This window comes from Dromiciops gliroides, chromosome 3 (genome assembly GCF_019393635.1).
Source record: "Dromiciops gliroides isolate mDroGli1 chromosome 3, mDroGli1.pri, whole genome shotgun sequence".
Taxonomy (NCBI): Eukaryota; Metazoa; Chordata; class Mammalia; order Microbiotheria; family Microbiotheriidae; genus Dromiciops; species Dromiciops gliroides.
In genome coordinates this window covers 214,485,347-214,513,204 of record NC_057863.1, presented here as the reverse complement: position 1 = coordinate 214,513,204, position 27,858 = coordinate 214,485,347, and the positions used below count along the sequence as shown (strand labels likewise).

At 38.4% G+C, this 27,858-nt stretch overlaps 1 protein-coding gene across 1 annotated transcript in view; it reads right to left on the bottom strand.

The window, feature by feature from the left end:
• Positions 1–27,858, bottom strand: part of ADGRG2 (adhesion G protein-coupled receptor G2) — a 168,794-nt gene that overhangs the window by 56,951 nt on the left and 83,985 nt on the right. The window contains exons 4-6 of the mRNA XM_043994983.1: positions 13,317–13,361; positions 9,194–9,241; positions 9,076–9,105 (exon numbers count right to left, since the gene is read on the bottom strand). Coding sequence (XP_043850918.1) covers positions 9,076–9,105; positions 9,194–9,241; positions 13,317–13,361 — 123 coding nt within the window. The remainder of the gene's footprint in view (positions 1–9,075; positions 9,106–9,193; positions 9,242–13,316; positions 13,362–27,858) is intronic.

Below are 27,858 nucleotides of genomic sequence, written 5' to 3'. Positions count from 1 at the left end.
GAATTGATTCTAGGTTGTGGTCTGTGCTGCAACTGAGTCTATACACCAGGGTATCAGAATTGGAGGAGTAAGCAATAAATGATTCTGTGGTCCAGATATAATTTAGAGCTATCTAAATACTACTACTACTAACTATGATGATGATAATAATAATGATAATAAGGAGTAGTAGTAATAGAAGTAGTAGTAATAGAAATAGTAATAGTTAGCATTGATATAATACCTACTATGTGTCAGGCATTGTACCGAGTGCTTTACAAATATTAATTGTCTCATTCAATTCTCACAATATCTCTGGGAGGTGTGTGCTATTATTACCCCTATTTTATAGCTGAGGAAACTGAGGCAGACAGAAGTTAAGTCATTGCTATGAATTACACAGCTTGCAAGTGTCTGAGCCCAAATTTGAACTCAAATCTTTCTGACTCCAGACGCAGTGTTCTATCCAGTGTCAACTAACTGCCATGCCTACCTTAGGTGTTCCAGGTATAGTAATGTCCCATCCCTGGATAGAAGATGCCCCAGAGATGAGCTATGGGATGTAAAGTGGTATACACTGCGGTGGCTCAGTAGTGAGGAAAATAAAATCATGGAAATTTAGAGCTTGACAGCATCTTAGTGTAAGGAAGGGAGATTTTGGTTATCCCCATAAGTGATATGGTCACAAAAAGGAAAGAGTAGATAGCAGAGCTAATGAGGTATTAAGGTTGTTAACATGGTATTGATAACAAAAAGGTGATTCCATATATGTGGGGTGGAGAGGGAATCTGGTTCTCTTTTTTACATTAGGAAGCCTCTAGTTTAAACCCTTTCTTTTTTTTTTTTTTTTAGTGAGGCAATTGGGGTTAAGTGACTTGCCCAGGGTCACACAGCTAGTAAGTGTTAAGTGTCTGAGGCCGGATTTGAACTCAGGTACTCCTGACTTCAGGGCCGGTGCTCTATCCACTACGCCACCTAGCTGCCCCAAACCCTTTCATTTTTTATAGATGAGGGAACTGAGGTCAGATGAAAAATAACTGAGTACCCACAAGGTTCTGATAGAGAAATTACTGAGTGACTATTTCTAATTTTAGAATTTACCTCTTCTCCTGTGGTTACTGCCATGATTGATCTTTTCTGTTGCCGTTTTCTCTCCCTTTCAGTCCCTTACAAAGTGTGGAAGCCATTTTAGGCAGAAGGCCATTTTGGATTAAAAAGCAAAAAACAAACAAGCAAAACAACAAAAAAAGACCTCTGCGAAATGACAGTGCCCACCTATATATCCCTTGTGTCTCTGTATAAGGATTGTGAAACTCATCAACTAATCCATTCACTGTTCCAGTGTTTTGTAGGGCTATAAATATTGTTGGTATCTGATTCAGCAATCGGAGAATCTGTCTACACAGGGAAAGCTCTCCATCCATGGAATAAACTGAGTAATTGTTAAATTCCTGTGTTTCAGTCTAATTTAGACAAAATGCATTCTTTCCCCTAATTTCCTACCATTTCTGCCTATCTGCTCTCTTACTTTATTAGAGTGAGTCACATTCCTTCTAAATTCTTTCTAGTGTTTTTAAAGTTTCTTCAGTTCCCCAAATGTGTGTATGTCTGAGAAAGAGAAAGGCATTGGGCAATCTCTTGCAATTATTAATTTCCCTCCTGATTTTGTTTGTTATTCCAATAAAATCACAGGTCTGGATTATTTTGTTAAAGCTTTTAGTGTAACTTTGTATGGATTTAACACTTGGTGTGATAAGGATATAAGTAAAAATGCTTAGTCAGGGATTGTGGTTTTAAATATTATATTCAGCTGGTATTTAGGAAAAATTGATTCAGATTTTGTCTGACTTAGGCGTTAACTCACATCCTACTCTACTGGAATTTTCTCAATGGAGCTCTCCGGCATGCAATGTGGTAATGAAATCTTTCTCCTAAAAATGAAAACCACCAGAGAGTTTATCATTTTGGCTGCAGTTTTGCAAAAGTGGAATCCATGTATCAGCATGTGCCAATTCACTAAAGAACAGATAATGGTAGCCCAAGGAACTTATTTTATGTTTAGTGGCTGAGCCCACAAAAAGCCTAGTAACTGTTGTCATACTACTGTGCAGACAGCCCTTTTCCTGCATAATAATCACATATTTTAAATTATAACATTCCGGGCTGCTGTTTCATGCTTATAAACATGTTGGTTCTGATGCCACAAACTGGGGTTGCTTATAAGGCATGGTAAATAAGATTGTTTAGCTCATTATACCACCAGCTACAGAGGGAAAATGTAATTGTACAGAGGAATCTTTAAAGAGTTGTATAGAGGAATAGTTTTTGTTTTATTTTGTTTTGTTTTGCGGGGCAATGGGGGTTAAGTGACTTGCCCAGGGTCACACAGCTAGTAAGTGTCAAGTGTCTGAGGTAGGATTTGAACTCAGGTCCTCCTGAATCTAGGGCCGTGCTCTATCCACTGTGCCACCTAGATGCCCCGTTTTTTAAAATTATGTTTTGTTTTATTGTCACCTTCAAATTTATCCCTCCTAGGGGAGTTCATCCTTTTAAATAAAGGAGAGAGAGAGAAAGAGAGAGAGAGAGAGAGAGAGAGAGACAGACAGACAGACAGACAGACAGACAGACAGAGACAGAAGAGACAGAGAAAGACAGAGGAGACAGAGACAGAAAGACAGACACAGAGAGCAGGTAAGTAAAATGAACAAGTATGTCAACTGAGTCTGACAAATATGTAATGTTCCACACCTACAGAACCCCCATTTCTACAAAGAAGGGAGGCATGCCTTTTTCTCATCTATTCCCAAGAGTCAAAGTTGGTCTTTATAGTCACATAGCTATCAATGGATGATTTTACTTTTATGGAAAGTGAAGCCATTCATTTAAAGAAGCAGAACAAGGTGTGCCAGTTTGCCTATCCCCCTAGAGAACCAACCAGTTCCATGCCTTTTTTGCTGACAAAATAAGGAGCCAATTTCCATTTCATACTATTAAAATATATAGTAAAAACCTTCCACATAAAAGACAAATTTGCAGTTGATTTTGAACACCTTGTGCCTCCAAACCCAGACTGAATCACAATGAAGTCACTGGATGTGATTTGACCCATTTCAAAATATTATTTCCACCTAAAACCTGTTGGCATTTTCTTGGAGAGCAGGCTAAAAGGTGTAATCAGAATGGGTGGATGGTGCTCCGAGTTTGTAGAAGGAAAAGTATGGGTTTGAGATGACTTTATGGAATGACCGCAAATAGCCTCTTCACTCCATTAAATGAAGAAACCTCAGGAAAGTTTTTTTTTTTTTAAAGCCCGATCAACAGCCATAAACCATTGTCCCTTACCTGATTCTGCTTGACCCACATAAGCATATACCATGGTTCCCACCAGACTTTACTGTTTGGGAAGGAGGTGCCTTATTCCTTCCAACACTCTGTTTCCACCATGCTCCCTGACCAACCCTCATATTACATATAAGTAATATGCCTCAGTAGACATCTAGGTAGTGAGGTGGATAGAGCACAGGGCCTGGAGTCAGGAAGACCTCAGTTTCCACATCTGTTAAATGAGCTGGAGAAAGAAATGGCAAACTATGCTAGTATCTCTGCCAAGAAAACCCCAAATGGGGTCATGAAGAGTCAAAGGCAGCTGAAAAATGAATGAACAACATATTGCCTCGATAAAGCTAGTTTGCTGTAATGTTTCCTTGTATTGTATGGTATCCCAAACTTTCCACAGTCTGTATTGACACTATAATAATAATACTTTTATATGGTATCCTAGTATTTGAGGCATATATCCAGAACCAACATTTTAATCACTTTTAACAGGTTTAAATTAAAATTCAAATAGCATTTATTAAGTTTCTCCTACGGACAAGGCATTGCTAAGTGACAGGGAGACAAAGATGAAGCTTACAATCCAGTGGATGGAAAGGGACGTGAATGTAAGTAACTATAACAAGATTTAAGATGTGATTACATGTAAAGGGCATGCCAAATACAATAGTCCCTAGACATTCAAAAAATGAGTGAATGGGGCAGCTAGGTAGGTGGTGCAGTGGATAAAGCACCAGCCCTGGATTCAGGAGTACCTGAGTTCAAATCCGGCCTCAGAAACTTGACACTTATTAGCTGTGTGACCCTGGGCAAGTCACTTAACCACCTCTACCTTGCAAAAAAAAAAAAAGGAGGGATCATCTCTAGTTGGGGTGACTGGGGAAAGCCTAATGGAGAGGCTAGTCCCTGAGTTTAGCCATAAAGAAAGAGAAGTATTTTACCCAGTAGAAATGTCAGGGAAATCCATCCTATACATGGGGGACAATGTGTGCAAATACAGTGCTCTGGATTCTACTGTCCCATACTCTCTCCCATGATGTGTTAAGACATGTGGAGAATGAATTGGAGGCCAGCAGCTGAGAGCAAAGAGAACAGTTAGGAGTTTATCGTAATAAGGTGTGAAGTAATTAGGGCATGAGTCAGGGTGGCAGTAGAAAATGGGGATCAGAGAGATAGGGGAAAAGCAGCCTGGAAACTAAAAAGGGAGAAGTTATCAATCAAGAAGAAGGTAGGGGCAAATACTAGCATCAAATGGGGAAAAGTAATCAAGAAGGATTAGAACTGTGAAGAGATTAATTAGGGGTGACAGATGATTTTGACATACTAAAATAGTATAGTGGATGATGGAAACCAGATTACAAGAGTTTAAGAAAGGAAGGAGTGTAAAGGAATTTTGGTTTTGGTAGTGAAGGAGAATCAAGGCTTTAGAATGATAAGAGGTATTGGAGTCCAGCTCTCTCGTTTTATCAACAAAAGAAATTTAGGCTGAGAGAGCTTAAGTGGCTTGCTCAGGTCACACAACTAGTAAGGGAATGTGGGTCACACAACTAGTTAGGTCTTTGGGACTCAAAACCCAGTACTCTATCCAGTCTATGACCTGATTTGCCTAAAGAGAGTGAGAAAAGATGATAGTTTGAGAGGGTAGCAGGCAAAGGAAGATTTTTGTCTTTTAAAGACAGGGAAGATTTGAACATAGATGTAAGTAGATGGGATGAGCCAGAAGAAAGGGGAGGAGGAAGAGAGACAGAGAGAGACACACACACACACACACACACACACAGACACAGACACACACACACACACACACACACACACACACAGACAGAGCCAGAGAAATAAGGAGAGAAAAGAAGAGAAGAGAAGGGGAGGAGAGAGAAGGGAGGAGAGCAGAGAAGAGAAGAAAGGAAGAGAGCAGATATAAGGAGAGGAAAGGAGAGGTGAAGAAAGAAGAGAGAATAAGTGAGGAGAGCAGGGGAGAGGAAGGGAGAGGTGAGGAGGAAAGGGAAGGGTGAAGGGGAGGGAGGAGAGGGCAAGGAGAGGTGGGTTGGGGTGAGATGAATAAGCAACAGAGCAAGGTCCTAAAGAAAATAATAGGGAACAGATCACTCAAAACAACATACTATATTCTGAAATAATTTATCAATATATATCAACACCATGCATTGTTCTGATGGGGGGGTTGGAGCTAAGAGAGCAGCACAACAGAAAGTATAGCTAAATTTTACCCCATAACAACTCCAAAGAGATTTAGAAAATGAACCAGACCAAGTCCTAATTGGGAAATCCAATAAAAAAAAAATCACAGTGAGTCATTTTTTCAGCCCAGATTGGCCTCAAGAGACAGACAGAAACATTTGTAGACACTGGAGTTAGAAGTCTTGCTAGGAACAGTCATGATAGCACAGGGAGAGGCTTCATTCCAGGGCAAGAAGAGGCCCAGATCCAGTACAGTGAGGTCTAAAATCATGCAGGGTACAAAATAGATACCAACTGGCAGCTCTGTTGCTCACTATTCAGCAACAACTCAGTTCTATCTCACAGATCCTGGGTAGACTGAGGAGAGGACCTGTGCTTAGGGGTGGCATTTCAGAGTGAAGGGCAGTGGCTGGCATTTGTCTATGAATGAAACAAGGAGGCGCTTCAGGAACAAGCAGCAGATGCATGACTTGGACTCCCCCACCCCCAGTGGTGGAGTGGGGTCTCATTTCCAGCCTCCAGCCCAGTCTGAAGCATTAAGTGGAATAATCAGGACAGGATTCACAGACCAAGGGGGAAAGGACCCAACAGTTTTTTAGGTGGCTGGTACTGCCTGAGTTCAGCACCAGTCTACTGCAGATCCAAAGGAGGCAAGCCCTTAGGCTTGCTGCTCAGACCCAAGAACTGACAAGAACTGACAGAGCTCAGACCAGCAAGCTAGAAATCAGACTTTGCTCTGGACCAGACCTCTCTGGGAACCCTGACTACTTTCAGGTCCCCAGCATGAATGATCTTAGAGATTCTGGACTAATACAAGAGTTAATATCCCAAGAAAGTAGCAACAACAGGGCCAACTCACACATTCTTTTTTTTTTTTTTTCAGTGAGGCAATTGGGGTTAAGTGACTTGCTCAGGGTCACACAGCTAGTAAGTGTTAAGTGTCTGAGGCCGGATTTGAACTCAGGTACTCCTGACTCCAGGGCCGGTGCTCTATCCACTGCGCCACCTAGCTGCCCCATACACATTCTTTCCAGAAGTGTGCAGAGTCTGGACCTAACAAAAAAGTCTAAAACCAGATAATAGGCTGGAAGAATGAGCAAAAAAAATAATCCCAGTATAAAAAGTTACCATGATGACAGGAAAGCTCAAGACACAAACGCAGAAGAGAATGATTCCAAAATAGCTACGAAGTCTCAAAGTAAAATTCACAGATTTAACTAGAATTCCTGGAAGAGATGAAACAGGAGTTTAAAAATGTTTTGTATGGATGAAATGAGAGCACTAGAAGAAAAAATTTTTTTAAAAGAATAGAGCCATGGAAGAAAGATATAGAAAGAGAATGAACAATTTGGTACAAATGGACAAATGGTACAAAACCTCACTCAAGCAACAAACTCTGAAAATTAGAATTGCCCAAATAGAAGATAATGATTCTATGAGATGAGAACTTTTAAAACAAAGCTGAAAAACTAAAGAGAAAGTTGAAGAAAACGTAATCTGTCATGTTGAAAAAGCAATGACATTAGAAAATAGGTATAGGAGAAACAATTTAAGAGTCACCTGAAGGTTATGACCAAAAAAATAAATAAATAAAAGAGCCTAGACATCATATTGCAAGAAATTTTAGAATAGGTGGCAGCTAGGTGGCACAGTGGATAAAGCACTGGCCCTGGATTCAGGAAGACCTGAGTTCAAATCCGACCTCAGAACTTGACACTTAACTAGCTGCATGACTTTGGACAAATCACTTAACCCTTATTACCCACCCAAACAAAAGTTTAAAAAAAAATAGAATAAGAGGGCAAGTAGAAATTGAAAGAATCTACTGGTCACCTCCTGAAAGAAACCTCAAAATGAAAATAACCAGGAATGAAATAGTGGTAGTCCAAGATTCCAGGTTAAAGAAAGAATTCTGCAAGTAGCCAGAAAGAAAGAATTCAGGTACTGAGGAACCACAATCAGAATCACACATAATTTAGCAATCACCACTATAAAAAGATGGAGAACCTGGAATATTATATTCTAGAAGCCAAAAATATACTCTTTTTTTTTCCAGGGCAATGGGGTTAAGTGACTTGCCCAAGGTCACACAGCTAGTAAGTGTTAAGTGTCTGAAGCCAGATTTGAGCTCAGGTCCTCCTGAATCCAGGGCTGGTGCTTTATCCACTGTGCCACCTAGTTGCCCCCCAAAATATACTCTTACAGCCAAAAATAACATCCAGAAAAACTGAATATAATCTTACAGGGGAAAAATGGATCTTTAATGAAATAGAGGATTTTCAAGCATTCCTGATGAAAAGACCAAAGCCAACATATGAGAGAAGTATAACAAGGTAAGCATGAAAAAATAATAAAAGGGACTAAACAAGGATAAACTGTATATATTCTCAAATGGGGAAATGATACATGTGTACCTTCAGAATCTTATCAGGAGTCATAAAGGGAGTTGAATTAGATGGAGTTCCTGGGGAATGGGTCTGTTTTGTTTTGATGATTTAAACAAAATGGAAAGGGAAAGAGGAATACACTGACAGTGGAGGAAAGGAAAGGAAAGGGAAGGGAAGGGAAGGGAAGGGAAGGGAAGGGAAGGGAAGGGAAGGGAAGGGAAGGGAAGGGAAGGGAAGGGAAGGGAAGGGAAGGGAAGGGAAGGGAAGGGAAGGGAAGGGAAGGGAAGGGAAGGGAAGGGAAGGGAAGGGAAGGGAAGGGAAGGGAAGGGAAGGGAAGGGAATCTCTTATATTTGGAGTGTGCAAGTCTATACATATAGAGGAAAGAGTAGAAAGAGCAATTGACACCTAAATATACTCTCATCTGAAAAGATCAAATGGGGGAAAATACATACACAGCGTTGGGTATAGAAATACATATTACTCAACAGGGACACCGGAGAAGGGAGAGGATGGAATAAGAGGAAGGGAAAGTTAAGGGAAGGATTGGTCCTAAGCAAACTAAGCTCTAACTAAGGATGTACAGGAATATTTATTGGAAATAAGTTGTGTACATCAATTAGGGAATGACTGAACAAGTTATGGTATATAAATATAATTGCATGTACATATATACACATGTGTGAACATATGTATTACATATATGCATATATATAAACAATCATAAATTGTGCTGCAAGAAATGATGAAGGGGATTGTTTCAGGAAAAATATGGTAAGTGTGTAAACTGATGCAAAGTAAAGTACCAGGAGTATGTGTTATACAGTGACAACAATCTTATAATGAGAAATAACTTAGAAAGGCTTAGAAACTGTCATCATTGCAATGATTAATCATGATTCTAAAGCACTTATGATGAAATATGCTACCTGCCTCCTAATAGAGAGGTAATAGAGTGAAGAGTGTAGATTGAAACATTTTTTTTTAACATGGCCAATGCAGGAATTTTTTTTGCTTGATCATGCCTATTTGTAATGGGTTTCATGTTTCTAAATTGGTGTGGAGGGGTGAGAGTAAGAAATTATGGTTTGTTGTTGATTAAAAAAATAATTAATAAACTAAATATTGATGCTGGGGCTTGAGAATAAGAACCCTTAGTCTGAGCAATAAAATTCTTACCAAGGCTTGTTGTTTCAACTTCTGCCACCTCTGCAAAAGAAAAGAAATGTTATTACTTAACATGTAACACTTTAAAAGTAGAAAACGCAAATTTTAAGAAAACCAAACAAATTCATACCTGGGGTACCATTGGGGGATGTGATTAAGGTCATAATGGAGGCATCGGCTACAAGGTAAAGAAAAAGGAGAAAACTAAGTAGGCCTTCAAAGCAATCATGAATTTAACTTTGGGGAGGCTGGAGTTTGGAGACAAACTTTTAAAAAGTTAAATTATCTTTATCCAGTCCAGTCATAATCACAGAGGGGCATTATCCTATTTGAGGATACCTCTAGGACACAGCTAGAATGCTTTCTTTCTATTCCCTGATTTATTTATATTTTTATGTGCACCATAAATATTTCTTTAGTCCCATTTATGCCAACTTCATGGAATCTTGCTTTAAAGAGTATGCCACAACAAGACATTAAAACCTACAGGGGTGAGATCAACTTCACAGTGGGAGGGACGAGCCTAACCAATTGCTTTGGAAGCTTTTACTCACATTTTCTTTCATAAATAGAAAGGTGACATGAAAAACGAACGAGAACTTCAGAGAAGAATTTTTAAAGAGGAAATCAAATATGATGCACAACTAAGACCAACAAGGAATAAGAAATGCCATATCATATCAATCAGAATTGCCTAAGACACCCAATGTGTTTTAGGATCCAGAGCTTAGCACAGTGCCTAGCACTGAGTAGGCACTTAATATATGTTTTTCATTAATTGATATAAGAAACACATTGGTTCATGATAGTAGACATGTAAAATTGGGAAAAAAAATTAACTTTTTTTTTGAGGTAGCAAGCTGGGCCATGGGATATAATGCTAGACCTGGAGTCAAAAAAAGTTGAGTTAAAATCTGGCCTCAGACATTTACTAGGTATGTGACCATGGGTAAATCATTTTAACTCTGCATCACTCAGTTTCTCTATCTGTAAAATGGAGATAATGATAGTATATACTTTCCAGGGTTATTATGATGATAAAATGAGATCATATTTGTAAAGCATTTTGTAAGCCTTAAAGTGTTATATAATTTTGTTTTAATTTTAAATTTTGTTGGGGTATTGATTTTTACACAACAAAAAACAAAAGAAGGTTGTCTTTAGAAAATTATTGGTATGGGGGCGGCTAGGTGGAGCAGTGGATAAAGCACCCGCCCTGGATTCAGGAGTACCTGAGTTCAAATCCGGCCTCAGACACTTGACACTTAGTAGCTGTGTGACCCTGGGCAAGTCACTTAACCCCCGTTGCCCCGCAAAAAAAAAAAAAACATTATTGGTGGTAGTTTAACTTTCATGATATTCATCAATCAGTCAGTCAATAAGCATTTATTAAGGGTCTATTATGTGTCAAGCACTGGACTAACTGTTGAGTATATAAGGCCAATGCATGAAGTGTATTCCATAGAACCTCCAAGTCAATTCCTGCTTGAAAAATTTAACACTAGCTGGATTAAGTTGTTAATTTGGACAAAGAAGTTAGAAAATTGAATTCTATTTTTTCTTAACTAAAGGTTCATTAACAACAACAACAACAAGAATTCTAGTGTCTTAGATATGGAGTCCAGAAATAATCTTTATGTTTTTGCCACCACCAGTTTTTCTATATTGGCCTGTTTATGTTACACAATTGCCCGAGTATAATTGGTATAAAGAGGATTTCAACGATTCATTTTGGGATTAAACTACTCTTCAACTCATTGCTGTCCCACAATTTCCTGGTGAGCTCTTTTTTTTTTTAAGTAAGCTCTTAACAAATGTGATCCCTATTAAGATTATCAAGCTATTCATGAATCACTAATGAAACATTTCTAACTATAAGTGAATCTATTCAACATATTTTTTCAGGTTTAAATATTACAAAAAGTGAGTGGATAAACTTCTTACTAAGTATGACCGAATAAGCAAAACATTTTACAACTAAACCAAGCTTATATTTGCATCAGGGTACATATCTGTCAGCCAACAAAGACACATTCTGGGTGTGTCGAGGCACTTGGCTAGCTGTCTGTTTGAGAACGCCCACGTGTACACGTATTGGCTGATACACATACACACACACCCTGTCTGTCATGCATTACTGTTTCCATAGTTTGTCATCTTCATTTAAAATAAAAAAAAAAACAAATAACGACTAGGATTGTTCTTGAAAAATAAGACAGGGCCCAGTGAATAACCCTGGTGATGATATTGAATGAGTGGAGCCTCCTTTTTGAGTAAATTCAGATATTATTCCAGGACACCAGTTTCACTGAAGGAAAGGTCAACTTATGGCTGGTCTACTGTGACTGTAGCAAACCGGCTGCATGGCTGCATTGTCTATAACCTGCTAGGCCAGTATCAATCAACATTTCTTTCAATGAATCTAAGAAGTCTCAGTTACTACCATACACAAAGATATTCTGGGTTATTTGATAGGAGATCCCACGCCATGGTAGAATGAAGGCCTGGCTTGGAAACAAGAGTGCCTCGATTTAATTGCTGATGCTTCCTAGCTGTCTGACCTCAGGCAAATCAGTTTTTTAGTCTTAGTTTCCTTGTCTGAAAAATGGGGAATAATAATAGTACCTACTTCACATGGTTATTGTGAAGATCAAATGAAATAATAATGTCAGTTCCCCACAAATCCTAAAATTATACATATATATAATATGAACATATATACATATGTAAATATGAATATAAATATATATGTGTATGCCCATACACATTTGGACCAAGTTTGTGATTTCATTGGTGAAGGGTGAAGCAACTCCCTTTTCAAATGCATATCAACACCTGTTCTGCAATTGTTAATCTTAAAACACTGCCTGGAAGAATGAAAAGTGAAATGACTTGTTCATGAACACACATCTAGCATGTGTCTGAGCCTGGATTTGAACTCAGGTCCTCCTGACTCCAGGGCCAGTGCACTATGCACTGTCCTAGCTGTCTCTAGACCATCTCTTCTTAAGAGCCTTTCTAGTTCGAACAGCCTCTGAATCATGCCTTCCTCTTATTCCTCCCAACACTAGCATTTTAAATGGGTCCCAATGGATTTCTCGAGTAACTTTAACTTCTTGAAATAGGATGTTGAATTCTCTTGCTCTAGAGCAAGAGAGTACTTAGAGGTACACACTCACATGTGTATATATACACGTATGTATGTATGTATGTATGTATGTGTAAAAAGGCAGACCTCTAAGTATATAAGTGTATATATAGAATATACTTATATATACACTTAGTGTGTATATATAAACTAATATATATATACACTTAGAGGTCTGACTTTACACACACAAATACATACATGTACACATATGTACATACATATATGTATATGCACACACAGGTATATATTAAACAGATATTCCCTGTGTAATCACATATACACACATGTACACACATACATGCACACATACATATACATATATATATCAGGGTGCTGAAGGAAGGCTCATTAAATAGGACTTTCAAGGGAACAAACTGTCTTTCTCAGAAAGGGCATTTCTGAAAAATTGGTCCTGGCATTTGTCTCCTCAGACTTTTGAGCAAGAACACTGAGATTATGAGAAATATAAGGTATTGTCATAATTCAAAACCATGAATTTACTTCACAGAATTCTACATGTTGATATCTCAGGCATGTCCTTTTTCGCATGTGATTGATTTTTGCAGGATTGTGGGTTATTTTTTTTAATGACATAATTTGAGATTGGGTAATTCAGTGGGTTTTTTGTTTTGCTTTTAAGATGGCATATCCATGTCTTATTCAGGCTAGAAATGTAGAAGCCACTCATGGGCCTGACCCCACCAGGGAATGGGCATGGGAACTTTGACCTGCTCTGTTTTTAACCTTGGCTGGTTTGCCCTCCCTTGGGCAGCCTGGTAGCCGTCCACTCCCAGGGACGCACCGTACTGGTGCTATATTTAGTGTGAATACCAATTTGCCTTATTCTTACTGCAGCACAGGCCTCTTGAATTCAAGCTTTCTAAAAGCTTCAGCCTCCCAAGTAGCAGGTATAACAGGCATATGCCACCATGCCTGGCAGGTGCTTGGTTAAACCTTCATTAGGATGTCAGTTATGCTGGATTTGATTCTGGGCCTCAGACATAACTTTATGGGAGGATAAAAAGAATATTTTCCTCAAAGTAATGATATGAGATATATCTATGTTAAATAATATATGTAAAGTGCTGCATAACACTCTTACCAGCCATGGTTGTTCCAGTTGATGGAGTGGAATTATCAGTACTTGCTGTAGGAGGAGGGGAAAGTTTGAAATTTAGTTGATCTATTAAGAAAAAGAAATATATAAATTAATGTTGTTAATAGCAATTGAAAATAAAGTGGTAGTTTCAAATAGCTACCAGCAGAGGGCAATTACTGTCTGTTAAGTTATATTACCAATTAATCTGTCTGTCTTGGTTTCTGATTCTAAATAGGAATGCAATTAAAAACAATTTTTTTTGAAGAGTAATCAAGCCCTTAAAAATTATCTGGATCTTTATATGAAATTCCAAGTTATCTTATGTGTAAGTTGTCTTATGTTACTCAATAAGTTTAATTCTTAATTTTAATACTTCTTGGTGATTCATAAAAAATGCAATTGAAGGTAGAGTTGTCAGACAATTGAGCTCTAATAGCCCTCAAAAATAAATGTAGATGGTGTGTCATGTTAATTTTTTTGTTTCTTTCTTCTCAGACAATGTGGGCCAGAACTTTTTGAGTATATAACTTGATCCCATTCCTATCAAGTTCTATATTTTTAGTAGATGCACAAAATGATTTTAGACCATTAAGTATTTTTATTATCATTATAACAAGGGCATAGTCATAGTCACTTATACAATGATAATTAAGCCTCTAGAGGCAGTGTAGTGCAGTCAAACTAAGTCAACAAGCATTTATTAAGCACCTACTGTGTGCTAAGCACAAGAAAAAGAACCAGACTGGGAATCAAGAAGAGCAGAGCTTAAGTCCTTTTTTTTTTTTTTTAAAACATCAATAAGCTATATGATCATGAGCAAGTCACTTAATGTCAGTGCCAAGTCCACTCTCTAAGACTCCAAGTTATTGACGAGTTGCCAGTCTGCAACAGTGGAGGTAGTTTCCTTTCAAGGAATTTCCTTTAATGATAAAATTGCAGGTCCAAAGAAAGGAAGGAAGGGAGGGAGGGAGGGAGGGAGGGAGAGAGAGAGAGAGAGAGAGAGAGAGAGAGAGAGAGAGAGAGAGAGAGAGAGAGAGAAATGAAGGCAAGAAGAAAGAAAGAAAAATGAAGGAAGGAAAAAATAAAGGAAGGAAAAAAGGAAGGAAGAAATTGATTAAGTAATGAACTTCCAAAGGGGAAGAAAAGCTTCTCAGGCTAAATTTACAAATGGAATATCAAACACTTAAAGATAGATACATGGTGACACATAGATAGACAGATATAGATAGACAGACAGACAGAAAAAGTCCCACTTGAGAAAACTCATACCAGCCATTTTCATGTCAAGCACAGATCAAATTCATGTCTCCTTTGGACAACCTCTCCATCTTTGCTCCAGTGTCCTCATTCAGGAGATGCCTCATCCCTTATAGCCTCTTTCTTTGGTGAGTTTCTTCATGAACTTTCATTTGAGGAAGCTCTCAGGCCAACCATATTCACTTCAAATCAGCATCGCCCCTCCCCCTATGATTCTCCCCTGCTATTTCTCTACCTTCTTGCCTTCAGCTCCTTTCTAGGTATTGCTTTTCCTCTTTGAGAGTAGGGCCTGTCTTTCTTTTAGCCTGTATTTGTATTCCGTGTCCTTAGCAGAGTACTTGGTACACAGTGAGCACTTAAATGTTTTTCCTGTCTGTCTGTCTATCTAGTCATCATCTATCACTTTGATTAGAGCCAAATCTGATATTTTAAAAAATGGAATATATCCTAGGGTAAAAGTTAACCCAGCACTTAGATAGACCTTTATTTTCTATGTAGTAAGGGAACTTGGAGAAAATTTTTATTATTGGAACAAATAAGACCAAAAACAAAGTAGAGTTATAGCCAATAGAGCCAGTCCAGTATGTAATGGGACTTTAAAGAAGAGAGAAACACTTCAAAATAAAAGCTTTTAAAAAATTATTTCCTCTTAGTTTCTAAATTCTTTAAGTTTTATTCACATTTTTTGCTCTCTCTGTCTTTGTCAGTCTGTCTGTGTCTCTCTGTTTCTGTATCTCTCTCTTGTATGCAAGCCAGCTTCAAATTCTTAAAAGTCTAAATGACTTTCTTATATGCCTTATAATTTCCCAGCCATCAGCCTGTTTCCCTTGGGTTGTCTCACTGAACTTCCCCTCCTTTACTTAAAGAGACTGGTTGTAATTTCCAGTGAGTCATAAATTTGAGTTCCCTGCTCACGTTGGCTGGGTGAGGACTGTAATCAAAAGGGGAAAAGTGTTCTATAATTTCTTACTTTCCTTTGGAAATCATGGCAGAGCAGATTGCAAATTATCATCCCTTTGTTAAAATCTCAGATTAAACTACAAATGTACAAGTAAAGCTACAGTCACTTTCCTTTAGTTTCTATATGTAAACCTCCACCTTATTTTTATGATAATGCTTTAGTTGGGGGGGGCAGCTAGCTGGTGCAGTGGCTAGATCACCGGCCCTGGATTCAGGAGGACCTGAGTTCAAATCCGACCTCAGACACTTAACACTTACTAGCTGTGTGACCCTGGGCAAGTCACTTAACCCCAATTGCCTCACCAAAAAAACAAAAACAAAAAGAAACAATACTCTAGTTAGGCTAGGGAGTAGGGAGAGTGGGGAAGGAGGTGTTAGCATGTTGCATTATCTAGAAGAGCAGAGATCAAAGCCACTGAGATGAGCCAGGGCATAGGCATCCCTTCTTGCACAGAGGGCCGGAGCATCCACTCCCCAGCTGCTTATCATAGATTTAGACTTAGAAGAGGCCTCAAAGACCATCTAGTCTAACTCTTTCCCTTTACAGATGAGGAAACAGAGTGCTAGAGGAGTTAAGTGACTTTCCCAGGGTAAAATAGTCAGTAAATTTCTGAGGCAGGATTCAAACTCAGGTCTTCCTTTCTGCAACTACAATACTCTCTCCAATGAGTCACCTAGGGGTCTCTCCTTGACAAAGAGAATCCTTAGAAAATTCTGTCTGATTATTGGTGCTGATGAGACCTTCCCAACTTCATAAATCACAAGATGACAGGGTGTTACAGCATATATCACATTTTGCTCCTATAGTTTCTGACTTCTTTTACCAAGAAGGGAGTGAAATATTGTTTGTAATACAGGCAGCTAGGTGGTAAAGCACATAGAGTGAAAGACTTGGAATCAGAAAGATATGAGTACAAATCCAGCCTCAGATGTTTACCAGTTGCCTCATCTGTAGAAGAGTTCTTGTGAGGATCAAATGAATTAACACAGGTAAAGCATTTTGCAAATCTTACATTGCTATGTAAATACTAATTGCTATTTATTATTATTATTACTATTATTATCACCATCATAATGATTACCAAGAGTTCAGCTTCTTTTTAGACTTTTAAAGGATATTTACATTATTGATGAAAGAATTTCTGGCTCAGCTTTATTAGCTTTATTGAAGATGAGCATTTCCTAGTTAGTTTGCAAATTCTAGAGAAATCCCTTAGTATTTGCTAATTAGGTTATTATTTTACCTGGTGTAGATCTACCCCTTTTTCTTTCAGTTCTTTAGTAGGTAAATCTTTACCTAGTCCCTTACCTTGTGTAAAAATTCTAATTATATCCATCCATGCTGCCTTGTCCTAAATAAGAGTTGTCTTTTTTACTCTGGGACTATGCTCTGAGCACATAATAAACCAATTATTAGAATGTCTCTGCACCTTGATAAGTATGATGGCAGCAGTACCTATCAACAAATACCAGAGGATTTTTATATCACAGTCATGGTGTATGTCCTAATTTGTCCTGATTGTTTTGGTTCTCCTGATGACTTTGTGCAATTCTGCCTCACTTAAATCCAATTCACACACAAGTCAAGACATCACTGGTAACGTCTTCAAAAATGAAGGATGAATAAAAACAGCTACAGCAAAAAACTTCAATAGTCATTAGCTCATACAAGTCCTTCCAGGTTTCATTGTTTCCAATATTCTAGGGGCCGTCTCCAGCCCTCCTGATCTATATCTTGCCACTGGACCCAGATGCTGTGGAGGAGTGAGGCTGGTAACTTTATATAGTCCTCTCTCACTTAAATCCAATTCACTGCAAGTCATGACATCTGTCATGGTCCTCTTTGAGAACAAAGGACAAACAACAACAAAATTCTATTACACTAGAGGGTCTTGGGCTCTGTGATCTTGTTTTTTAAAAACAATATCTTTTTTAAAAAGCATTTTATTATTTTCCATTTACATATAAGGATAGTTTTCAACATTTGTTTTCACAGGATTTTTTTAGTTCTAAATTTTTTTCTCCCACCCTCCCTTCCCTCCCTCCTTCCCAAGATGGAAAGCAGTCTGATATAGGTTGGATATGTACAATCACATTAAGCACAAAAAAATAATATCTTAATAATATTTCAGTATAACTGGTTTTCTTGTAATCCTATGTATTTTATATATTAAAAATACTATTTTGAGGAGGGGACCACAGAATTCCTCAGACTCTCAAAGGGTCTAAGACACCAAAAAAGGTTAAGAAGCCCTGCATAATTCACGTATCAGGTTGTCCATCCATTCTATAGTCAATGGTTATTCACTTGGTTTTCCATTTTTTTCTTTCTCAAAAAAAAGGGATTAACTAGATTCTTAGAAACAATGTGATACAGTAGCAAAAATACTTGCTTAAGTGTCAGAAGCCAAGGATTTGATTTGGTGCATGGTGATTTATTAGCTGTGTAAATTATTAGTAAGTCACTAGAGTATTCTGCATCTCCATTTCCTCTGCTAAAATAGGCAATAGTGATTCTTCCACTAGCCCTTTCTCAGGTTGTTGTGAGGGAATTGTATTTGAAAGGCTTTGTATGTGGGGCATCATTTTAAATGTGTTATTGTTATTACATGTATTACATGTTATTACATTGTTCTTACTTGTATTTTGCCTTGTATTTTAGGTCAGGGTAAAAGGCACTGAGACCAGCCAGGGCATAGGTATCCCTTCTTACCCAGAAGACCAGATGATCCACTCCCCAGCTGCTGATCATAGATTTAGATTTGGAAGGGATCTCATAGACCATCTAGTGCCATTCTTTCATTTTACAGATGAGGGGCACAGCTATATTCTTTCTTTCTATCTATCTATCATCCATCTTTCTATCTATCTACATACATGCATACATATATACATACATATCTATGTAACAATTAAAATATGAGAGATATAGTTTCTAGGTAATTTAATCATTTTATTAATTGGCTAGAGGTTATTAATAAAAAGAAGTCTATTGGCCATCTCTCTCAGACCAAAGACCTGTGATCCCATGGCCAGTAATAACTGTAGGAGGTCCATCACATAATAATCAAATCTAAATGGTTGACATGATTGGAGGTGAGTTATATTAACACATATGACATCAGAAAAAGAATTTAAGACCCCTCATCCCAAATACTTTCCATCTAGGTACTGGCTATGCAAGGCAAAGTCCTTCAATTTATCTAGACAAATGAATCTGTCTCCACCCCAGATTCTTGTAAGCTTGATTTGGGCTTAATCCAGGTGAGGAGATTTGATAGAATCTCTCAAGGAGAGCTTGCCTTTGAGTGGGGGATAGGGAGAAAGGACTAAGAAAGAAAGGGAAATCACTGGGTCCCCTAAGATATCAATGATTAATAAATGCTTCTCACATATATTTACAGATACTGATATTGATATGTGAATTAAATCTGTATATATCAGTATATGTGTATAGATCCACACATGAACATACATGTGCATGATATTATATTTGCATATATCATAACATAAACATAGCCTTTTATTATTATTAGGCTTTCACTCACTCTATATGGCTACATATATAAATAAATGGCAAACCACTCCAATCTTCCTGAGTCCAGGCTAGGCACCCTATCCAAGGTGCCACCTAGCTGACTCATTGTTGTAGACAGCTTGCTTAATAACCAATATAGACTTGACCTTTATGCCCAGAACAATGTGACTAGTTATTAGCAGCAATTTTTATGGAAGTTTTGGGTTTGCAAAGAGCTTTCTTCTTAATAACTCTGTGAGGTAGATAATGGCTCCTCCAGAGCCATCTAAGTGCAGTGGCAAGACACACATCAGGATGACTAGAGATGGCCCTGGATGTTTAAGGCGATTGGGGTTAAGTGACTTGCCCAGGGCCACACAGCTGACAAGTAGAATGCCAAAGGCAAAATTCAAAGACAGATCTAAGTCTGAGTCCATTTTTTCCCACTTTTTAATTAAAAAAAACCCTCCAGATGTTTCTATATAGCCGAAGATGTGAAATTCGGTACACCCAATAGCTGAATGCTAAATTGAATAGCTTCCACCCTGATGTTTGGCAGCAGATAACCAAAGACGTAAAATGTGGAGTGGCCTCAATACTATAAATTTTGTGATGCACATGTGCTCCCCTAAGTCACGTCAATGATGGTAGCAACTGTCTCATACCACAGTTATGCCAAGACAATGTAGCAAAAAGGAGACATGACTATTAAGCTTCTTGCCTGTTAACGGTATAGTTTGTCAGGAAAAGTAAGAGATGAATTCTAGAGGTGAATTCGAAATCTACTACTGTTTCCCATGTGTAAACATTTTTGACCCAATTCAAAATTGTTGTAATCTGGTGGCAGTGTATCTCTGGATTTCATTACTCCTCCACAGAGAAGTGATTAAAAAACAAGCCACCACGCCTTAGTACTAAAATAAATGCACCCCAAACAAAACAGCACTTTTTGTGCAAACATGATTGTATTGGCGCTTCTGGAATGACAACAAAAACTAAAGTGATATTTGCAGAGGGTTTTGATAAATAACAAAAAAGTAAATAAAAACATTTCTAATTTGGCAAGACCCCTCTGGTACTGGTTTCTGTTATGATCATCTCATATCATGTTGCTGGTGCTTTATAAATATGATTACATAACAGCTTAGTATTTATTGAACGATTAATAGTGATGCAATCGAAGAAAATTTCAGTTGTTAGTTCGGTGAACTTCCAGCAAAACTCCCCAAAGTAAATGCATAAGACAACACTGAACAGGCAATAGGCAAGACCCTGAGAGCTGTGGCCCCAGAAAGGATATGGAGTAAATAAGAAATTAAATTTTCGTGATCCCTTTCTCCCCACCTCCCTCCCCCCAAACCTGTCTCCCTACAGCAATAATGCCAAACACAGCCATATGTGGCCCCCAACAGTCCTGAGTGCATCTCAAACAGATTAAAATATAATTGGGAGATATTTAACAATATAAATACAAATACAATAAAACAGAGATAATGTTACACTTTAAAGCTAAATCAAAGTGCAGCCAGCAGGGAGCCTTATGTATGCATGAGTGTGACACCACTACCCTAGAGAGACATCTAGGAATCATGCATATTTCACTCTCTCTCCCTGAGAAATCCCCTTATTAAAACCAGCTTTCATATTCCTACTGAAATCTAAGTGATAGCAATTAAGAGGACTACCCATCTCCCAGGCGACATGCATGATTTAACAAGGATCAAAATGGTTTTAGATAAATGCTTTTTATCAATTTAAGGGAAAATCCATTTATACTAATACTTTTAAGTGTTTTTAATAGAAATGAGATGGGCAGCTAGGTGGTGTAGTAGATAGAGTACTGGCCATGAAGTTGGGGGGACATGAGTTCAAATCTCACATCAGACACTTACTAGCTGTGTGGCCCTGGGCAAGTCACTTAACCCCAATTGCCTTAAACATCCAGGGCCATCTCTAGTCATCCTGATGTGTGTCTTGCCACTGCACTTAGATGGCTCTGGAGGAGAGAGTGAGGTTGGTGACCTTGCATAGCCCTCCCTCCCTTAAATCCAATTCAGTATAAGTCATAACATCACCCTGATGTCATGGTCCCCTTTGAGAATATAGAACAAAAACAACAATAGAAATAGCGAGTGGTGAACTTTATCAAAATCTTTTTCTGCATCTACTGATATAATCATATGATTTTTTAAAACTTTTATTATTAGTGTGATCAATTATGTTAATAGTTTTTTATACCCAAATTAACTAAAAGGGCATATGAATAAAGATGCTATCTGTATTCAAAGTAAAAAACTGATAAATATAATTATTTATAGAATAATTTGATATATCACATCACCATCTGTGGCCCACAGTTATAAGTCAATAAAACAAAACATAAGCATGATGAATATATCATTTCTCCAAAAGAATACTTCTTCAGGTAAAGGCAGCACATTAGAAAACAAAAAAAACATCATTTTACTAATGTCCCGTATTGATATCAACACTTTTCACAGTATTTTCTATTGTCAGAAGAGTTTTAAAATTGCTTTTCTATTTGGCTTCAGCATAACTATTTTATGTGTAAAGAAAATCATACAGTCAGCTGATGCTTTCCTTATAAGAAGGAATTTAGTGAAGACTTCCAATAATTAACAAGATAATTAATTAACTAGTTAAAGGTAAAAGATGACTAACTGGAATGTTCCAAGGTAAAGTGGCTTGCTTCTTCATTGATCACTATTTGGATCCTAAAACATAGGTCAGAGACACTTGGGAGGTGGCTCTTTAAATCTCTGCCCTAATTCTGGAGGATTGTAGTTGTCCCCTCCCTCCTTCTCTTAAAGTGTACGCTGGATTCTTATAGGGATCCCCATCTTGCTGTAATGTCTCTACAGACGGTATGCAAGGGAAGCAGGTTGTGGGTGTTTTCAATAGGTCCTTTCAAAAGCTATCTGCAAAAGGCCTTGGTGGCCTAATGTGGGAGCAATATCTGTTAACTAAAGCTTCCTTGAAGCTATTCTGAGTAATTTCTTCAATTTTCATGACTGGAGGTGGGTGGGAGAGTAATGGAATGGGTGTGTGTGTGTGTGTGTGTGTGTGTGTGTGTGTGTGTGTGTGTGTGTGTGTGAAGAACTGGGTAGAAGGTTTTGGGAACTTGTCCTTTAGAAGTGAATCCTTCCCCTCCCCACTATTCTCTGCCCTTTTCTCCCATTCCCTCTCATTTTTCAGAGAAGGTTATTATAAAAGCCTTCTAATTGGTCTCCCCAAATCATCTCTCTCCCCACTTCAATCCATCTTCCACACAGTTGTCAAAGTGATTTTCTTGAATATAGGTACAGACTGGGGGTGTGCTGGAACAAGCTTCAACAGGCTCTCAAAGAGCGGATTGTTGAATTTTTGGCGTGCGCCTTTTCACCTTGGAAATCACTACAGAGCAGGGCTTGATTTATTGCTTGCTGTCTTAGACTTAAGAAATAGATGAAGAGGCAGCTAGGTGTTGCAGTGGATAGAATATTGGCTCTGGAGTAGGGAGGACCTGAGTTCAAATTTGGTTTCAGTCACTAGCTGTGTGAGCCTGAGAAATTCATAACGCTATTTGCCTCAATTTCCCCATCTGTCAAATGAGCTGGAGAAGGAAGTGGTAAACTAATCCTATATCTCTGCCAAGAAAATGGGGTCCTGAAGAGTCTGAAACAACTCAACAATGATGACTTTGAAGAAGTTATCCCACTGCTCTGGGTTTCAGTATTCCCTTCTATAAATCAGGGAAAGGAGAGGTCTGGCTAGATATTTCAAGTCTGCTTCAACTCTCAATTCATACTTCCCATGATCTTATGCTCCTTCCATGCTTTGGGACCCAGCTTTTTAAACTGTGGGTCACATAACTGAATGTGGGGGCCATGAAAAACTTGGCAACAGTAAAAGGTTTTGTATACCTATTTTATATACCACGGGGTCATGTAAAATTTGTCAGGTGAAAAGTGGTGGCTAGAGGAAAAAGTTCAAGAAGCCCTGCTTTGGAAGATGGAGCTGTCATGATAAAAAATGCCATCCCTGGGTATCAAATCCTCTGGTGATGAGTGGTGTTTAAAAGAGACATACCATCTCACTCTGGAATCATATTTAAAACTTTTCCAGCACAGGAGGACCTGTAGGACCTCTTTTTTCTATGCATTTGGTCTCTGAGAGCCCATCAGTGAAGAAGTGAAAGGAGCAATAATTTTGAAGTATGTATGTATGGGGGAGAGGTTCAAATTCCAACATTGCTACTACCTACCTTGGCAAATCATTTAACCTCTTTGGCCTCAGTTTCCTCTTCTGTGATTTAATTCTATGATCCTAGATCCTATAATTTTGTAGTATGACATCACATCATAATTTAATTTCCTTGGCATGTAAGGATACTAACCAGTGATATATTCTCCCCTAAGTATATTTTAGACAGCTAGATGACACAGTGGATAGAGTGCTAGGACTAGAGTCTGGAGGACCTGATCTCCAATCTGGCCTCAGATACTTACTAGCTGTATGACCCTGGACAAGTCACTTAACCCTGTTTGCCTCAGTTTCCTCATCTGTAAAAGGATTTGGAGAAGAAAATGGCAAACCACTCCAGCATCTCTGTCAAGAAAACCCAGAGTCAGACACAACTGAAAACAACTGAACACCACACAAGTATATTTGGGAAGGAATTACCATACTAGAAAGCTTAGCTCTTTCCTTGCTGTGGATCACTTCCATGGGTTGGGGTGGGGAATTGGAATTGCTAATAGCAAGTGCAAACCAAGCACACCCAGAGGTCTAGTAAAAAAGGTTCATTAATCTCCTGGGGCTACAGCTAGCAAACTAAAACGATCTGTCATAAACTATTAATAGACTTAAAAAACAAATAGAAGGAAAATGATAAGGCATTACTTTGGTATCTGGTGGACCTGAGCTCTCCTCTTGTCTTATGATGAGAGAAAAGAAACAGAAGGGGATAGAATAGAATCCAAGGAACACTGAGAAAGGATGGCTCAGGCACTTTCCTGAAGATCCCTGTATCTCATTAGTTGCATAAGGGTATTAGCACAGGAATTCGACTCTCAGCAAATTCAAGCTTTGCACTGTCAAAGAACTATTAGAGTGACCTGATGTCACATAATTTTCTGCTGCTTTAGGATCATGGATCTGAAACTGGAAGGGACCTCAGAGGCCATCTAATCCAAACCTCTCATTTTACAGATGGGGAAACTGAGGCACAGAGGAAGTTATGGGACTTATCTGAGGTCACACAGTTTAGCTGCAGGGCCCCAGATCAATAATCACCTGCTACATTGCCAGGTATTACTCCAGCAAAGGGGATATGAAGTCAAAGATGAAACAGGCCCTGCCTTCAGTAAGCTTCCATTCTATCTAAGCTTCTATGACGTGCACCTATAAATATATACAGAATACATACAAAATAAATAAAAAGCTAATGTTTGTGGGGGAGGTACTGACAGTGGGGGAGAAGAAGAAAAGACGTACTGTAGATGGTAGAATCTGAGCTGATTTTTAAAGTAGAAGAATCCATTAGGAATTCTAAGAGACAGAAGTGAAGAGGGAGTGTGTTACAGGCATGGGAGGCAGCTTGGGTAAAGAAAGGCCCATGTACTGGAGATAGAATGTTGGGTTCAAAGCACAGCAGGAAGGCTATTTTGGCTGAATTAGAGTGTGGAAAGTGAGGGGGGTAATAGCTGAAAAAAGTAGGTTGGAACCAGGGTGTGAAGGGCATTAAATGCCAAACTGAAGTTTGCATTTGATCCTAAAGGTAATATGTCTTCAGAATCTAGGGACAGATTCCCGCCCCCCCCCTCCCCACCGCCACCTCCCATCGTATCACACTTTTTTCTCCTTGCTGGCCCAAACCTAAGGGCTGCTATCAGTGGCTAAATGTATCATCTGGCACCATCTACATTGCTCCTCTGGCAATTTCAGAATCTCTTTACTAATGGGCTTTTCTATGGAGGATGTGCATATGGAAGAGTGAGTGTGAGGTATCTGCTTGAGTAAATAGGCAGACTACTAACAGTGTGGCCTTCATAGAGTATGAACACTTCAGCAGGATGTTAAAAATTACTGATTGTGGTATTAATCATTCTCAATAGAGTTACTGCCAGCTGTTACCCTCATTAAATGCATTCAACTAATTCAACAGGAACATGGCAAATGCCTAACTCTCAGCCTGTCCCTTATTTTCCCAATGAATAGCTTAATTTTTTTTTCATTATGAAACCCTTAATTTCACTGGTTTTCTTTTCTAGGTTTTGGGAGGCCTTTTTGAATAACAGTATAATAACTATTTATTTATTGTTGCTTTGGTAATCATGTGAAAAAAGACACTGATGGTGGGGTAATTGGAATAGATTATAGAAGAAAGAACACTAGTCTTTCTTTAAGTCTTAGTTTTGTTATTACTAGCTTTGTGACCCTGGGCAAGTCATTTTAATGTTCCTGCATTTCAGTTTCCTGATACATAAAATATAAAAGGGTCATACAATATGGTCTCTAAAGTTCTTTCCAGTTCTAAGTCTATGATCCTCATTTTTTGTCTTGATCAGAATCCATCGATTCGGTCTTGTCTGACTAACACCAATACCATCTGTAAAGTTGTCTTGGCAAAGATACAGGTGTGGTTTGCCATTTTGTCCTCCACTGGATTAAGACAAACAGAGGTTCAGTGACTTGCCCAGGATCACATAGCTAGCAAGTGTCTGAAGCTAGATTTGAACTTGGGTCTTCCTGAATTCAGGCCCAGTGCTCTATCCATTGAGTCACCTAGTTGCCTAAGCACTATTATACCCATTTTAAAAAAGAGGAAATAGGGGCACAGAGTGGCTAATTGACTTGCCTGTGGTCAAATGAATAAGAAAGTCAGGGTTCCTTTCGTTTCCCAAATTTACATTTATGACTGTGGCATGAGATGCAATATTTGAAATTAAAAGTTCTCTTTCAAGTCCAATAATAGTGCACAGTCCTTGGGGCAGCTAGGTGGCACAGTGGATAAAGCACCGGCCCTGGATTCAGGAGGACCTGAGTTCAAATTTGACCTCAGACACTTGACACTTACTAGCTGTGTGACCCTGGGCAAGTCATTTAACCCTCGTTGCCCCACAAAAAATGAAAAAACCAACAACAAGCAATCAAACAAACAAATAGTGCACAGTCCAGGCACAATCTCTTAGTTAAATAAATAACTTCAAAATTAAATTGCAAGCATAAAGTATACCAGACATAGTTACATTTTGAGAGACATAATTTATCCCACAACAAAAAAGAACCTCACTAATTCTCTCACTGAAAATAGAATAGCAAGAGCTTTAGGAGGATTGGTGTATTTAATATTTTATCAACCCTTGCTCCAGAGTGTCTGCTTCTCATATTTAGGTTTGTCTCTGTTGCCGAATGATTGAAATTGGCTATTAGTTTGGCTCTATGGCCAAAATACCTTACTTATTTCTTTTCAGCTAACGAATTACTCTGCTGCTTTAAAATGAAGCATTTTTATATTCATTCACTCAACAAATTTATCCTATCTACGATGTGACGAGTTGTTTTTGTTCATTTTTTCATACTCAAAGGGGAACAGTGACATCACAATGTTGTGGTCAAGGTACAGTGTGTCCAACTGTGACTGATCAGTCTAATATGAGCTCAGGAGTCTCTACCACAGATCAGACACAAATAGTCCATTTGAGTATTTGGGATGGAGATGTCGAGATTTGTGCAATGTGCTATGGGGGATATAAGGGAGGATAAAACGTAAACCTAACTCTCCCATAACAGTGTAGGAAGGGAAATTAGACATGCACTAGAGGAATTAAAATGGGAGGTGTTATGTAGAAGTAAAACGAGAGTGCTGTGTTTGATCAGAGGAGGGAAAATTCACTTCCAGCTGATATATTTACTGCTTCTCCCCACAAATTGGATAGGTGCCTTTTTTTTTTTGTAGAATTTCTTGTTAATTGTAAGAACCTTGGATTTCTTTGAGGATGTGGGTAACAATGGCACTGGGATTGTAGACTTTAAACCCTAACCCTCAGATCTCAGATCCTAACTTGAAACCAAATCCCCAAACAAAAACTGAACAAATTTGTAAGCAACTGACTCAGGGTTTCTGATACTTTGAATAGGAGGGTACAGTTATGCCTTGTTGAATCTTTCTTCAAATTTCTTCCGTACTCAGCTCAGATCAGTTCAATCTGTAATCTCTTCCATGTACACACTTCTTTCACTCTATGCAAATCTCAATCTCTCATTATTTAAAGCGCAAATTAATATAGTAAGCAAGATTGTAGGGGAAGTTTTTTAAATCAGTCGACTGATCAATCAATTTATCAAAAAGTATTTATTAAGCACCTACTACTTGCCACTTTGCTAGGCACTAGGATGCAAATGAAACAAGCCCTACTCTTGAGATATTTACATATGTAGATATATACAGATGTATGTATAGATATGCACATTTAATGAAGGAAAGTATTAGCAGTTGAGGGATCAGGGAAGATGTTATGTAAAAGGCAAGATCTGAGCACAAAATTGAAGTGAGGGATTAGATGAAGTGGAGGTGAGAAGGGAATATATTCTAGGCACGGGGAATGCCCAGTGCAAAGGCACAGGAGATTGAGGGTCATATGTGAGGACCAGAGAAAAGGCTGGCTTGGCTGTACCCTATGAGGAGTAATGTTTAATGAAGCAGGAAGGGTAAGTTGGGCCCAGGATGTGAAGGGCTTTAAAAGTCAAACACAGGAGTTTACACACAGTTTTCACAATTAATATAAGTAGTGGTAGTAGCTAAAAAGC